The sequence below is a fragment of the Folsomia candida genome, unplaced genomic scaffold (genome assembly GCF_002217175.1).
Source record: "Folsomia candida strain VU population unplaced genomic scaffold, ASM221717v1 Fcan01_Sc021, whole genome shotgun sequence".
Lineage (NCBI taxonomy): Eukaryota > Metazoa > Arthropoda > Collembola > Entomobryomorpha > Isotomidae > Folsomia > Folsomia candida.
Genome location: NW_019091213.1, coordinates 644,349 through 658,020, shown reverse-complemented (window position 1 = coordinate 658,020; position 13,672 = coordinate 644,349). Strand labels below are relative to the sequence as shown.

The following is a 13,672-nucleotide window of genomic DNA, read 5'->3' as shown; positions in this document are numbered from 1 at the left end:
ATAGATCAAGGAAATATTCTCGTTGGAATGGTGCAGTTGTCCATTTCGCTTCTGAAATTTATTTATTACGAGGACGCACGCATGTGTCAACAATTGCTGTCCCACGCTCAGATGCATGAAGCTTGTCTTACATGAATTACTTGAACAGATGTCGACGTTTCAGCGGTTGGTCCGTTGGACTTGATGCACTCCACGTTGAAGGATTGCTGGGAGCCCGTGGGGACAACCCTGTAAGCACATTTCACGCATTTACAATGGCTATGCCTCATATACATATGTCTCAAATTTTCCAAAGGAATGTACCTGATTGAACGGATCCCATCCTCCAGTAATTCGAAGCAGGCGAGTTTTCTGACTGATGTGTTCTCAATGCCATCAGTGCTGTTGTTGGTGTTGTTGTTCGGGTCGGAGGGCAAATTTGTGCTGTGACTGGAAATTTCGAATCTGAGCTTGCCACTGCTGGGGTTCAAGGTGAACCTTGGCTGCTGTAGCCGCTCAATCAGTACCGTGTAATCGTTGTGCCACATTTCAGACGCCATTCTGGCAAATTTTGCTGAACAATTTAGAAAATGAAGGGTCCAATACTTGAAAGATCCGTTTCGTACGATTGTCTGACTTGAAGTAGCCAAAGGGGAGTTACCAAGATACGAAACGTCAAGCAATAACTGCTTGAATAAGCACAATAAAATTATTGTGCTTGATAACTAAATGCCAGAATTTCGTAGAGCCATATAAGATGGTTTTATTGTAATGTGGGGTCAAGAAATATTCGACACTGTTCTTGAACCACAGTCACAAGGATAGAATAGCTTAAAGGCTATTTCACGGAATTGTATGTAAATAAAATCCTACTCTGCTTGAAACAAGTTTATTACGAAAATTTAAAACTTTATCCTTGAAATATTAAAATTAAAACAAAGTGCTTTTTATACTTTGGTGTATTTTATGTTAAAAATAACTTTAAGGTGAAGAGATAATGTGAATTTGGAAAGTGAAGTTGAAAATTGGCCTCATCAAATTTTTAACCGATCAATTCAATATTCAGTATTTTACAAAAATGCAACGTATGTAATACAATACTGCAGCAGGTCACATTTTTTTTAGAAAATTGCACATAGCATTTGATTTTCCAACATTGGCATAAAATTTCTCTACTATGTTTTACCCAACGATCACGCTTGCAAAATTTCAAAGCAATAAGTGGCAATTATCGCTATTTCAGGCAGATGGACAGACAGACACCAAGGCAATTCTACAACGTCATCTAAAAAGGCTAAAAATTTTCTAAAATATTTAGCTGTAACTAAGGCCAAATCATCGTCCAGACCTCTCCAATAAACGCCGGCCCCGAAAACCTCTCTGCGAATTCGAATGAAGCTGTTTGTTGCAGGAGTGTGAATAGAAAGATTTTGATTTTTTGTACGCCTTCTCCGGGGGTTCGATTGTTTGTATACACGTTCACAAGACGAGTCTAGATTTGCCATAAAAATGAAGAAATCCGGAGCAGGCGTTGGGCGTTTAGCTAAGCAACATAGGCTGCAAGCGTCTGCTGAGCGATTGTCCAAGGAAAGCCGCTTCAACCACGAAGAGGTACGAGCCAAGTTTTTACGTGAATTTAGCATGCATAATTACCGTTTTAAGAGCATATTTTATGACCTAGTGCAAAGTGCTGCTGTACATTTTTGACAAGATCACGGCCTTCGGCGACTTGGATAGGCTTCGAATGAGGGAAATTCTCCACACGACGTTCCAAATCACGGACGATGTCATGCTCGACCTCGTCTACAAAGCATTTGACAGGGACAACGACGGCGTGGTGAGTGTCCGACGTGGCTTCTTCTGAATTATGGGCAAATCTTGTAGTATTCTCGTGAACCTTGCAGGTCTCGGACGCTGAATGGGTCCGAGGTCTCTCGACCATGATTCGTGGGGACATTGACCAACTCACGGAGCACTGCTACTTTGTGTACGACATGAATGGGGACGGGTCGCTGGCTCGCGAGGAGTTGACCCATTGTCTCAAAGGATGCATTCTAGCTGGCTACGGTTTGGACCAGGAAGAAGTCGAAGATTGCGAGCGTGACATTGTCGAGATTTGCATGAAAAAACTGGACATGGATCGAGGTCACTACCACTTATTTTTAACTCATTGGCTGACTATTGGTCCATCGACATTGTTGATTGTTTATTCCGAAGCGGTTGTATTCCTTGCCTTGCAGACGGTCAGATCACATTTCCCGACTTCCAAAACGCCGTGATGGAGGATCCCTTGATGCTGCAGGCGATTGGTCCCTGTTTGCCGGGGGCCAACGCGATTGCGAGCTTCCTCTCCCTGATCACGGACAAGTTCCGGCGTTACACGGAAACCTATGGTCGCCGGTGGGTCCGGAAGAAGAAGCAGAGCATGGCGTCGGCGAGGAGAAGTCTCCGCAACATCCAGGCTGCTGTCAGCGTCATGAACGCAAACGCGAAAAATGAACAAATGTCGCTCGCAACGGTTGCAATTATGAAGTCGCGAATGTCAGTCAAATATTAAACATCAAACGCTGTTAATGTCGCATGCAAGTCGAAATAAACACCCGCACTGCTTATTAATTGATTATGCATTGTTGAATCTACAACCTACTCGGCAATTCCAGTCTTACTCGAACAATAAGAAGTATGTATTAGGCATAGTTAAAATAGCATAAATACAAAGTCTGAACTTGTATTATGAACAGGGTTTTAAAAGCAGGAATACTGTGAGGTCTGGTGCTAAATGGGCATCATATTATTATTGACGTTTATTATTGTTTATTGTTTGTATGTACATATTGGTCGTGCAGTGTTACTCGTAGCATGAAACTGTAAGGTCTGGAAGTATTTGTACGTGCCTCAAGTTCGGTACACTCAGTTCTTCTCAACATGCAAATTGATTAATTTCATCATTGATTTGCATTGACTCATCGTCTTGAGAGAGCAGATAACCAGGAGGTATGGATAATTATTACTGCCATCCAAGAGGAGAACTGGAAAGGTTGACAGTAGCTCAACAGTTCAACAGCTAGATTATGTGTGATCAAACTGAGAACCGCAACCTGTCCCCGCAGAATAAAATACTTGAAACACATTCACCACACCCCCCGCCTCCAACTAAGGAAAAAGGTTAATATTTTTTAATATAATTAATTAAGAGTTGAAAATCTTGGTCTGGTACCTCTACAAATAAAATATTCCGGAGAGAGAAGCTTCCAAAGTGGTAAGAATGTCCTGATTGATTTTTTCAGGGGTAGCAAAATGGGGGAAACGTCACACCATGATGATCCTTGGCTTCTTCGGCACTGCCATCGCCTGCTCCATCCAGAACAACTTGTCGCTGGCCATTGTGCCCATGACGCAAGTCCACCACCAATCCGGCCACTTGCATATTTTGGAGTATGCAACGACGGACTCGAAAGCCCTGAACGCCAGCAGCACGGCACATCCAGTTGGCATTTGTCAGCGACAGGACGACGACCAGAACACGGACTCCATGAGGCGGGATAAGCTACTTGTCCTGAACATTATTGGGGTGGAAAACTCGCCGTCGTCGTCGGGAGATGGGGAGCGGGTGGTGAAAGCAGGGCCTCAGTTCAACTGGCACGAGAAGGACCAGGGGCTTATCCTGAGCTCGTTCTACTGGGGATACGTCGTTACGCAGTATCCCGGGGGTCGCTGCGCCCACAAGTACGGAGGCAAGTGGGTATTTTCTCTGGGAATCGTTCTTTCTGGAATATTCGCCCTGCTCCTCCCATTCGCCACCGTTCACTTTGGGCGTTTGGGACTCATCTGCGTTCGAGTTTTCCAAGGCTTGGCTCAAGTACGCTCTTATTTCAAAGTGATAAAATGTACCTTCAAAAAGGGACACTGATATAAATTACCACTGATTTAATGTATTTTTACATTTTACCACCCAGGGCATAACGTTTCCTGCAATCCAAGTAATGCTCGCCCAATGGTCGCCACCTCATGAACGGAGCCGCATGACTAACTTGGTCTACACCGGGTATCCTTTCGGCACTGCCGTAACGCTTATCGGTGGAGGTTATCTTCTCAAAGTTGTTGGTTGGCCCTCAATTTTTTTCATCGCTGGAAGTATCTCCCTCGTCTGGTTCGTTCTCTGGACTTTGTTAGTATTCAACACACCTCTCCAGCATCCCAGAATCTCGGCACCTGAACTGCGTCTCATCGAAGAATCAATGAAGGAAAATTCCGTTCAGGTGCCAATTAAACGTTAAAGCAAAGATCGACGCGTGTGAATTCTTGTCGCGTTCCATTCGTGTCCTAAAAATAACTTGCATTCTGTCTCACAATCGTGTATTTTCTTGTTTTTCTTTGTCGCATAGAAAGATATGCCGACCCCTTGGCGTGATATTTTACGGTCGCTCCCAGTCTGGGCCATATTCGCAAGTAATTAATCAGTTATAATTACATATATTTAATTATAGCATAACTTGTAATTAAAATATAATTACTTCTAAAGTTCAAGTGGGGCAATTCTGGGGAAAGAATATTATTCAAATCGAGATGCCAAAGTATTTGGCAGCTGTCCATGGGCTGCAAATCCAACACGTACGTGCGTACTATCTAATAACTATGTAGTGTTGGCATTAGATATAAATTAACAAGCATGCAATTCAATATTTCCTAGCACGCAATTACATAACTAATAACGCACCTCGTGTGCATTTACAGATCGGCTGGATTGCAGCTTTGCCTCAATTTCTTAATTGTGCGTTTGGGTTGTTGACGTCCTCCTTGTCGGATTATCTCATCATTAAAAGTGTCACATCCGTGGAATTTACTAGGAAATTGTCTGCTATGATCGGTATGTGAATTTTCCAATTGGTTCATCTACGAGCACCTACCCATGCTAAATTGATCATTCTGGTTCTGTGCGGTTCATCAGTTGGTTGCGGAACATCGGCAGCGTTTGTGGGGATGGCTTTGGGTGGGTGTCACACCGTCCTCGCACTTTCCTGCCTTCTGTTCGGAGGTGAATTATCATTTTTTCAGTATTTAAGCATTATTTTTTTTACATACGATTAAAAAAGTGCATGTTGACGTTGCAGGTGTTGTGAGCGGTGCGTCGCGAGGGAGCTGGATGGTCAACATGATCGACATTGCGCCCAATCACGCCGGGACGATTTTAGCAGTTGGGAGCATGGCCTCTTACTTTCTGGGAATGCTGGCCCCCTATGTCACCGGAATTCTGCTCCATTCATACGTACTTATAATTGATCAAAGTAGCAGATAAGCACATCTGATGATAAGTCTGCTTTATGACTATTACTGATTATTAATCATAGCCGACACTCTTGGGGTGGCAAATTGTCCTCGGGATCGGAGCAGTGGCCAATTTCTCAGCCAGTGTCTTTTATCTCCAGTACGCAAAGTGTACAGAACAAGGATGGAACAAGCCGAAAGAGGACAATAACAATGAGTGCTAGTCACAACCACTTGAAGGTCTTCTCCAATTTGGGCCAATCAAGCAACCCTGATTGCAGAAGGGAAAATGCTCATACATTCGCAGAAACTCTGACCCCGTCGTCTTCTCAGACATTGTCCACAGACATCCGTTTTACAGTTTGCCTCTGGTAAATGCGTTAATTTGTTATTGTTTTCTTAGAATCCAACATGTTACATGATACTCAAAATAGCAGTATTGACAATAATAAAGTGATACAAGTACATGCAAATGCGTACAAAAAATATGCATGAGCGAGATCAGTACAGGTTTCTTGCCAGCCATCGCATAACTGCCAACGACACCAGTATCTAGCAATTTACTAGGTACGACTAATGACCATATTTTCAAAGTCGTTGTGGACCATTCCGTCGTGGACATGTCCCCGCTGCTGCCACAATTCATTCTCATGCAAAACAAAACTCATGTTGCAAGAAGGACACACATTAAGTATTTTGTTACTAACTGACACATTTGTAAGAGCATCTGCACACTATCTTAAAGCCAATTATCCAACTTTCCTGCTAAACTGCATTAGGTGCACTGGGTAATTATATTACTGTGAGTTTTGCATATCTAGCTAAAACCGGTAGCTGCCTAATGCACGGGGACGTGTTATCACGACCAGTATGATACAAACATAATGGTGCATACGACATAATGTCTATACATAAAGGACAATTATAGCTTTTGGATTGACAGTTGCACCTTGTCTCATCGATGCCACTGACATCCATCTCGTCGTCTCAGGGATTTGTCACAGTAGAAGAAAATTTCGCACCAACACGACAATGGATTCTGTAAATTTAGGCAGGAAGACTAAATTCATTGCTGACGGTAAAGCACACAACTAAATACGTCCACACATAATAATATATGCATTTCATGTAGTTTGTAATTATTATCATAATTATCGCCGGGCTTTATGTCGCATTGTTTGGACTTCCCCCTGGAACTTACACTATAGAAATATTTTCAGGGTGGGGCACAAGGCACACGCTGACGCTCATGGGATTTTTTGGCTTCGTTCTCGCCTACTCCATGAGATTCAACTTGTCTTTGGCTATCGTCGAAATGGTTGATCAGCCCCACGTCCTGATAACCAATCTCAAGTCCAAGACTGCTGCCAACGCGTCCTCCATTTTGAGCCAAGATCTCGAAGTGTGTCCCCATCACATTGAGGTTTTGAGACACGGCAGCAGCAGCGTTAACTCATCCGAGCTGCTCAGTGGCAACGTTAGAGCACCGAGATCTGCTGATGGTGAGCAGATGAACTGGAGGCGGTTCGGAGAGAAACGGTTCCACTGGACGGAGGAGGAACAGGGAGAAATTCTGGGCAGTTTCTTTTGGGGATACATTTTTACGCAGGTATGTACTTATTCCTGCATTAATTTTTACCTAAAAATGTACATTTCTACGCAGTACCCAGGCGGCAAGTTGGCCCACGTGTATGGAGCCAAATGGATATTCTCCGTGGGCCTCTTAATCACCGGAGCCTTGTCCTCAGCCCTCCCGTTCGTGACGGTCCATTGGGGAAAGAATGGCATTCTCACTCTCCGAGTCATCATGGGGCTGGCAGAAGTAAGCAGAGCACCAAACTACTCATTTGCATACAAAGTCGTATACTGGCTTTGTGTAGAAAATTCTGTCCTCAACTGTGTATATATCTTGTAAACAGGGGGTCATGTTTCCAGCCATGTATGTACATAACACAACAATGGTAATAATATGTACAGAAATAGAAGTTATAACTGTGAGGATTTGCATGCAGGCATGTGATGCTTGCCCATTGGGCACCACCCGATGAGCGAAGTCGGATGACGAACCTGATATTTTCGGGGATTCCTCTGGGGTCGGCTCTGACGATGGTGACGGGAGGATATCTCATCCACTACTTGGGCTGGCCCTCCCTATTCTACACAGTTGGGGTGTGCACCTTGGTTTGGTTCATTCTGTGGAGCTTCTTAGTTTACAGCCAACCCTCGGAACATCCCAGAATTTCAGAAAACGAGCTTCAAGCCATTGAAGGCTCCTTGCAGGGACAAACCAACAAAGTAAGAATTCAATCAAGTCAATTATCCAAACTGTTCTCATGATTTAATCGACGTGAAACTTATGAATTCCTCTCATTCGCACCCAGGAGCATATTCCAACGCCTTGGAGGGCCGTATTCACCTCAATGCCAGTCATTGCCATCTTCGTGATCCATGTGGGGCACACGTGGGGTCATTACCTGCTCCACACTGAGGTTCCCAAGTACCTCCATTCCGTTCATGGCTTCAAAATCGAACACGTAATCAATTTGAGTATCTCTGTAACTTTTAGTGCCAAATGTCGAAAGGTAATAAATACATATTTTGTGCGCGTGTACACAGAATGGGTGGTTTTCCGCCCTCCCTCAACTCCTCAACTTCATGGTCTGCATTGTCATGTCACACCTCTCGGATTTCTTAATTGTGCAAAACCTTACCTCCATTCTGTTCACAAGGAAAATGTGCGCGACGCTAGGTACCTAACAAATTCTAGTCTTTCAAGTCTTCACTTGAACCTTAAGGTTTATGTGTTTCACTCAACAAATGAATTGACTACTCAGCCGTGTGGGGATCTGCGGCAGCATTCTTGGGGATTATTTTTACAGGATGTAACACTCTCTTGGCCGTAATCTGCTTAAATATCACTGGTAAGCGAAATAAGGACTGAAGATTATTTGCATCGGAGGTGAACTGTTTGAATGTGTGGTGACGATGACCATGTGGATAATACGTATGTGTAACAGGAGGGGTGATGGGAGCCGGGTTTGGTGCATGGATCGTCAACAATATTGACATTGCACCCAATCATTGTGGTCCGATAATGGGGGTGGCCAACTCTTTGTCAAATTGTTTGGGCTTCATAGCTCCGTACGTGACTGGCCTCATCCTGCATGCAAACGTACATAATTATTTACGAATTCTACACTTGTCAGCCATTAAAAGGTAGTTTCATTGGATTCTTGCAGCCGTCACTCGTCGGGTGGAAAATTGTGTTCCTCATCCCAGCTTTGATCAACATTGTGGCGAATCTGGTATACCTAATATTCGCCAAAGCGGATGAAATGCCCTGGAATCGACCCAAAAAGTCTCCCTCAGCCTAGCCATATTTCGACCTGCAGTTCGACCCATGCAAATCCATACATCGACCCAGACTTACGCAAACTAGGTTTTCCTGGCTGAAGTTACGTATATATTTTGTTATGTATATACCGTGGTTTACCTATAGATTGGTCATTAAATTGTCAGTTTGATGTTGATAAAATATAAAAAAAGTGCAGACTTCATTTGGCCCAATTCAGGGTCAGATTTTTATTTCGGATTTTTAGTCCGATGACCCAAACTACCTTAATTGTAGTGCACAATTAAACGACGCTGGCTACATTTATCCAGCATGAAAACTTAACTTTTTTTGGGCAATTTCAAAAATGAGTGTGGGTCTCCCAATTGGACACCCTGCTACAAAATTTCAAGACATTTACTCTATACAGCACGTTTCTCATAATCAGTTGGACGGGAAGCTCCCAACATAACGGTTCTGGACCAAGCAACGTCGACAGTGAAGACTGATTCATAACGATAATAGCAGTAATAATAGTTTAGATTTCTTCCAGACCGCTTAGATTTCTTCCTGACGGTTTTGATTTCTTCTCGACCGCTTAGATTCCTTCCTGACCGATTTGATTTCTTCAGATTCCTAATATGTAGGAATATGTATGTATTTAAGTTGAGATGTGTAGATTGGTTAGTCTGCATTTAAGATGCAGATTGAGCGAAATCTACATTGGTTTTGCGCCGTAAGACTGATCTCTACCACAAGCGCCGATTTCTTCTATGTAGTCCACACTAGTACGCTGATTTTTGCAAAATTTCAAGCCAATACAACGGTGGGTTCAAATTTGAGAGGCAGTCAAAGTTTGGTAAAATGTCAGATCTGCGGTAATCTTTAAGCTTACGCCAGCCCGGTAAAACTGATTTCTACCACAAGCGCCTATTCTTCCTGTGTTGTCCACACTGTATCAGTAAAGCGTCGCACGCTTCCCACTTTAGACATGTATATTTATTTTTGTGTCCCCAGCTCAATATGTTAATGGGTAGCCTTTCCAGGAAACATTCGGGAATATATGAATATACGCATGATATAGACGTATGATATATACGTCTCAATGCAAGTTTTATAATCCGATAAAGTATGGAATAGATAGAGGATGGAGAACATTTCTTTTTTATCATATCTAAAAATTTATGATTTTGTCTAAATCGTTTTTTCAAATATATTTGCAACAATTGTCTCGTTTATCGTTTATGTTGATCGCTTTAATATGAAGGTTTCCACAACATATGCACCAGCACGATGGTGCAACCCTGAATAATCCCTATAATTATCAGGCCCGTGGACAATTTGTTGTCTCTTGGTCCCCCTGACGTTGTCGATGAACCAGTCGTGGTGGTCGGGTCGCTAGGATTTCCCGTTGTGGTGGTCGGGTCGCTAGGATTTCCCGTTGTGGTGGTCGGGTCGCTAGGATTTCCCGTTGTGGTGGTCGGGTCGCTAGGATTTCCCGTTGTGGTGGTCGGGTCGCTAGGATTTCCCGTCGTGGTGGTCGGGTCGCTAGGATTTCCGGTAGTCGTCCCCTCGGTTGGAGCTATATATATGTGTTGCTCATTTAGAAATAGCAGCCGGTAGATTTGTTATTTCCATGATATACCTGTGTAATAGTCTTCAAACGCATCCACCTTCCACTCCAGAACGTAACCATGTTGGGCTCGTTGGCGTTGCAGATAACTTGTCAGTGGGGAGAAATACTCCACAATGGCCGAACCATCCATTTCTCTCGTGCCAATTGCAGCTTCGAGCACATCCTGCCAATTCTCAGAGAATCCCTTTTGCAAAAGCGTCCTGCACATTTGAAACAATAAATATTTAGCAGCACAAAATGCTTCCAATTTCTGACCTACTAACTTCATAATATTGCCAGCAGTTGGATTTCCACCAATGTCGCAATTGTACAAAGGTTTCTCGAGATCTTCGGGGTCATACTCATTCGCAGCAATGCAGAGTGCTTTATGAATTTGAAACTGAATTATAAAGCTGACAAAGTAGCGGATGTACGGCGTATTTCCAGGCACGTGCTAAAGTAAGCGACATGAATCACTTGCAATGAACGGAGGTCACGAAGACCTGCATTATTATTTCAATACATACATATTTTGCACCAGCATCGAAATCCCCTTCGCTCCGTCTCACTGGAGGACGAACGCCTTGTATTTCATTTCTAGAGGTGTGACGAATGTAGAATAATTAATTCGGATTAACTACGATTAGTCTTTTCGATCTAATTAAATTAAGGCTAATAGAAGAAGAAGAATATAAACACCCCACCGAATTTTGAGCCACTCGTACTCCATTCGGTCCAGAGATGCAGACCCATCAAAGAGTTTCCATCTGTAGGCGTCAATGAGGTATCCAAACGGCAAGAACGCAATCTGCACCCAGACAACGAGTTTTGGTTCAGTACAAAGCGAATAAGTACACGTGATAAATTGAGAGCCGAATAACCTTTTCTAAGGCTTTTTGCATGAGAAAATTTTCTGTGACGGTGTCATTGAGTTCGCCAGAGTCGAGATATCCCAATTTGGCCATGTGTTTTGGTGTCGCAACGGACAAGGCGATGACGTCTCCAATGGCTTCGTGAAATCCTGCATCACAATAAATACGCAATCATACAGAACTTGTAATGCAGCGAACTTAAAACTGAACACTTCACACACCAGGGTTCGAACCATCCCGAAATGTGATTGGTTTGTCCTTGTACATTAGAAAATATTGGATGTGACCTACATGAGACAATATTGAATGCAAATATTGAGTTATTGAATCTGGATTTAAAAGCTACCTAATTCGTGATGAACTGTGGCATAATCTTCTTGATTGACGTTCGTGCACATTTTTATCCTGTAAAACAGAACCCACTCATGTAGTAAACGGCACAGCACTTTATGAAATCTCATCATTTAGCGTATGCACAAATTATGCGTATGCACAAATTCTGCAATTTTGGATGTACAATAACTTGAGGGTGAAACTCTGTGATTCTGTACATATTTATATACACATGCATGGTACGAACTCGGTTACGCTATCAAAACCTGAGAGTAATGTCTTTCATGGCTTAATTGACATCTCGATACGGAAAAGATGACCAAAATATACCTAAAATCTTGACGATCACAAAAGTCCCAAGCTGAGGCATGGCATACTGAAAATAGACCAATTGATGTGAACGAATTTGTATAAATAGTTGAGAACGGGATACCTGGCGGATATTAAGTATAAAAAAGTCATCATTTATGTACATACCCACGTCCCGATCTTCTGGACGAACAATTACAGCGTCCTCTCCGTACGACATACTCATATCCTCGAGACCTAGGTCAGTAAAGAAGAAGTTGGCCTCCTCGAAAAGGGCTCGAACTCCTTCCTCCGTGCTGTTGAATTTCTGCGGTAAAAAAAAATCGGATGCAGAAGTATTTTGGTATTTATAATGTGGTGAAATTGGCTTGTGCGTACGTTTTTGAGGGCCTCTGTAACATCGAAGCCAGGTTCGTCTGGGTGCGGGATCATCAGCGGATACAGTGACTCCCAACTTTGTGCCCACATATTTCCTGAAAATTATGCATTTCTTCTATATACATAGGTAAGTATCTATATTCTCAGAAACTGTCTTTTTAGGAATGGGCAATACCCAAAATGTGTGCTGGAATGGGATCCGTGGAGTCTGCAAATTCGCCTGGGTATGTCTCCCTCAACTTGAACCGAACGTAACCGTAGAGTTCAGCATAGAGTCCTTTCACGGTGTCCCAAACCTCAGCGACTTGAGTCCTAAAATCTGGGCTTTCATAGCGCGCTAACCAGAGGTCACCGTTGTTTGGTAGCCCTACGGTAGAATGAAGCCCTTTCTGTATTTACGTGGAACTGTGCAAGGTTTTCTCTGTATTGTTCTTACCATTGGCTTCCGCTGCTTTGTTGGAGAGTGCGATGTAGTCCTTGTAAGTTTCTCGGATCTGTCTCCCCGACACGTCGCGCCAGGCTTCCCACACGTACGCTAGCTCTGCAGGGTCTCTGGACGTGGACAAAATTGCCTCAATTTCTGAAAATCATTCGAGTTGCAAAAGATTGTTAATCTAGTGAAGCATGCGTCAAGCCATGTGAATGTGCACCTGGTTCTAGATTCAAGCCTTCCGTTGCAAGGTCACAGTCTTGCTTAGCGAAAGGACATATCTTCCCTGTTCCGTAAACCCTGCTCATGGTGGCAAGAATGGTGTTGTACTAAATATGATATTTCAGAAAGTGAGATATGAAATATTTCCCCCCAGACACTCGAAACTGAATTAGGTTTGGGAAATACCTGGGTTAAGTCCGCATCATTGAGCGCTGCTGTCCCCACAATGTTAAGGAATTTGAGCTGTCGTTTGAGACTCTCTTCGATAAAATCCGTGTAATTGTAATGACGAAGAACGTTGTCCCAATGGTCAAAAATTGATTTGGAGTAGGCAATATTGGCCTCCGTCGCTGCCTGCTCCTTGTCCGGATCTCCGAGGTCAGTGTTGTACTCCCAATCTGCCAGAACGGCTTGCTGACACATTCGCGAAATCTCAGCCTCGTACGTCACCTCTACAAACACCTTGGCCTGAGCTTCACATTCCTCAGCTACATTCATAAAATTGATGAATGAATTTCATTAGCTAATTGAAAGTGAGCAGCTTAAACTGATTTCTTACGGGTTATGGTTGAGCAATCTGGTGGTGCCTGTTGCAGTAGCGACGCTTCCAGCAGGACCAACGCCCACAGCAAGCTTACCGTTATTCCCAACAACGTCTTCATACTGCGACAATCATCAAGGTAAATATGTACGTGTATTATAAATCTGCAATAAGACACCGCTGGGGTCAACAATTCGATGAACACTGCCTGGAGGAATTATTTTTAATATGTCGGTCTCACCAAAGTAATCACTTTATTTCAACAAACTGATTATTTAATTCGTTGTACATGAATAAATTGATGAGCTAGATTACCACACTGCACATGAATGTGAACCATATCGATTAATATACGTAATACGATGTGACAAAGTTATGTCATGGTTGTGGCGAAGTG

The 13,672-nt window shown here is 43.2% G+C and overlaps 5 protein-coding genes across 7 annotated transcripts; 3 read left to right on the top strand and 2 right to left on the bottom strand.

Annotated features, from left to right (window-relative positions):
- Window positions 1–44: 44 nt before the first annotated feature.
- Window positions 45–722, bottom strand: LOC118438471. The gene is made up of 2 exons (XM_035858813.1): window positions 304–722; window positions 45–228 (listed from the first exon to the last, which is right to left on the bottom strand). The coding sequence occupies exons 1-2, from the start codon at window positions 537–539 to the stop codon at window positions 108–110; spliced, it is 357 nt and encodes a 118-aa protein (XP_035714706.1). The 5' UTR covers window positions 540–722; the 3' UTR covers window positions 45–107.
- Window positions 723–987: 265 nt separating this feature from the next.
- On the top strand, window positions 988–2,759 carry LOC110858541 (EF-hand calcium-binding domain-containing protein 1). The gene is made up of 4 exons (XM_022107357.2): window positions 988–1,590; window positions 1,661–1,816; window positions 1,884–2,124; window positions 2,220–2,759. Exons 1-4 carry the CDS (start codon window positions 1,489–1,491, stop codon window positions 2,534–2,536), a joined length of 816 nt encoding a protein of 271 aa, XP_021963049.1. The 5' UTR covers window positions 988–1,488; the 3' UTR covers window positions 2,537–2,759.
- A 61-nt stretch (window positions 2,760–2,820) lies between these two features.
- Window positions 2,821–5,732, top strand: LOC110858540 (putative inorganic phosphate cotransporter). The gene is made up of 9 exons (XM_022107356.2): window positions 2,821–3,144; window positions 3,267–3,838; window positions 3,936–4,238; window positions 4,365–4,428; window positions 4,502–4,590; window positions 4,714–4,846; window positions 4,928–5,014; window positions 5,091–5,245; window positions 5,328–5,732. Exons 1-9 carry the CDS (start codon window positions 3,051–3,053, stop codon window positions 5,466–5,468), a joined length of 1,638 nt encoding a protein of 545 aa, XP_021963048.1. The 5' UTR covers window positions 2,821–3,050; the 3' UTR covers window positions 5,469–5,732.
- Window positions 5,733–6,171: 439 nt separating this feature from the next.
- On the top strand, window positions 6,172–8,781 carry LOC110858333 (sialin). 3 transcript variants are annotated; one of them, XM_022107064.2, is made up of 10 exons: window positions 6,172–6,322; window positions 6,465–6,853; window positions 6,908–7,066; window positions 7,164–7,183; window positions 7,257–7,539; window positions 7,626–7,778; window positions 7,861–7,993; window positions 8,079–8,165; window positions 8,262–8,385; window positions 8,484–8,781. In XM_022107064.2, the coding sequence occupies exons 1-10, from the start codon at window positions 6,277–6,279 to the stop codon at window positions 8,527–8,529; spliced, it is 1,440 nt and encodes a 479-aa protein (XP_021962756.1). In that variant the 5' UTR covers window positions 6,172–6,276; the 3' UTR covers window positions 8,530–8,781. The 3 variants fall into 3 exon arrangements, with proteins under 3 accessions (XP_021962756.1, XP_021962757.1, XP_021962755.1); XM_022107063.2 differs by having other exon boundaries at window positions 6,173–6,322; window positions 8,262–8,416; XM_022107065.2 differs by lacking the exon at window positions 8,262–8,385.
- A 942-nt stretch (window positions 8,782–9,723) lies between these two features.
- On the bottom strand, window positions 9,724–13,647 carry LOC110858388 (angiotensin-converting enzyme). Its single transcript, XM_022107154.2, has 17 exons — window positions 13,517–13,647; window positions 13,294–13,439; window positions 12,921–13,222; window positions 12,733–12,841; window positions 12,519–12,662; window positions 12,258–12,449; window positions 12,083–12,177; window positions 11,873–12,011; window positions 11,726–11,771; window positions 11,409–11,467; window positions 11,284–11,349; window positions 11,072–11,211; window positions 10,895–10,998; window positions 10,718–10,787; window positions 10,475–10,644; window positions 10,221–10,411; window positions 9,724–10,157 (listed from the first exon to the last, which is right to left on the bottom strand). Exons 2-17 carry the CDS (start codon window positions 13,394–13,396, stop codon window positions 9,832–9,834), a joined length of 2,256 nt encoding a protein of 751 aa, XP_021962846.1. The 5' UTR covers window positions 13,397–13,439; window positions 13,517–13,647; the 3' UTR covers window positions 9,724–9,831.
- Between the last annotated feature and the right edge of the window lie 25 nt (window positions 13,648–13,672).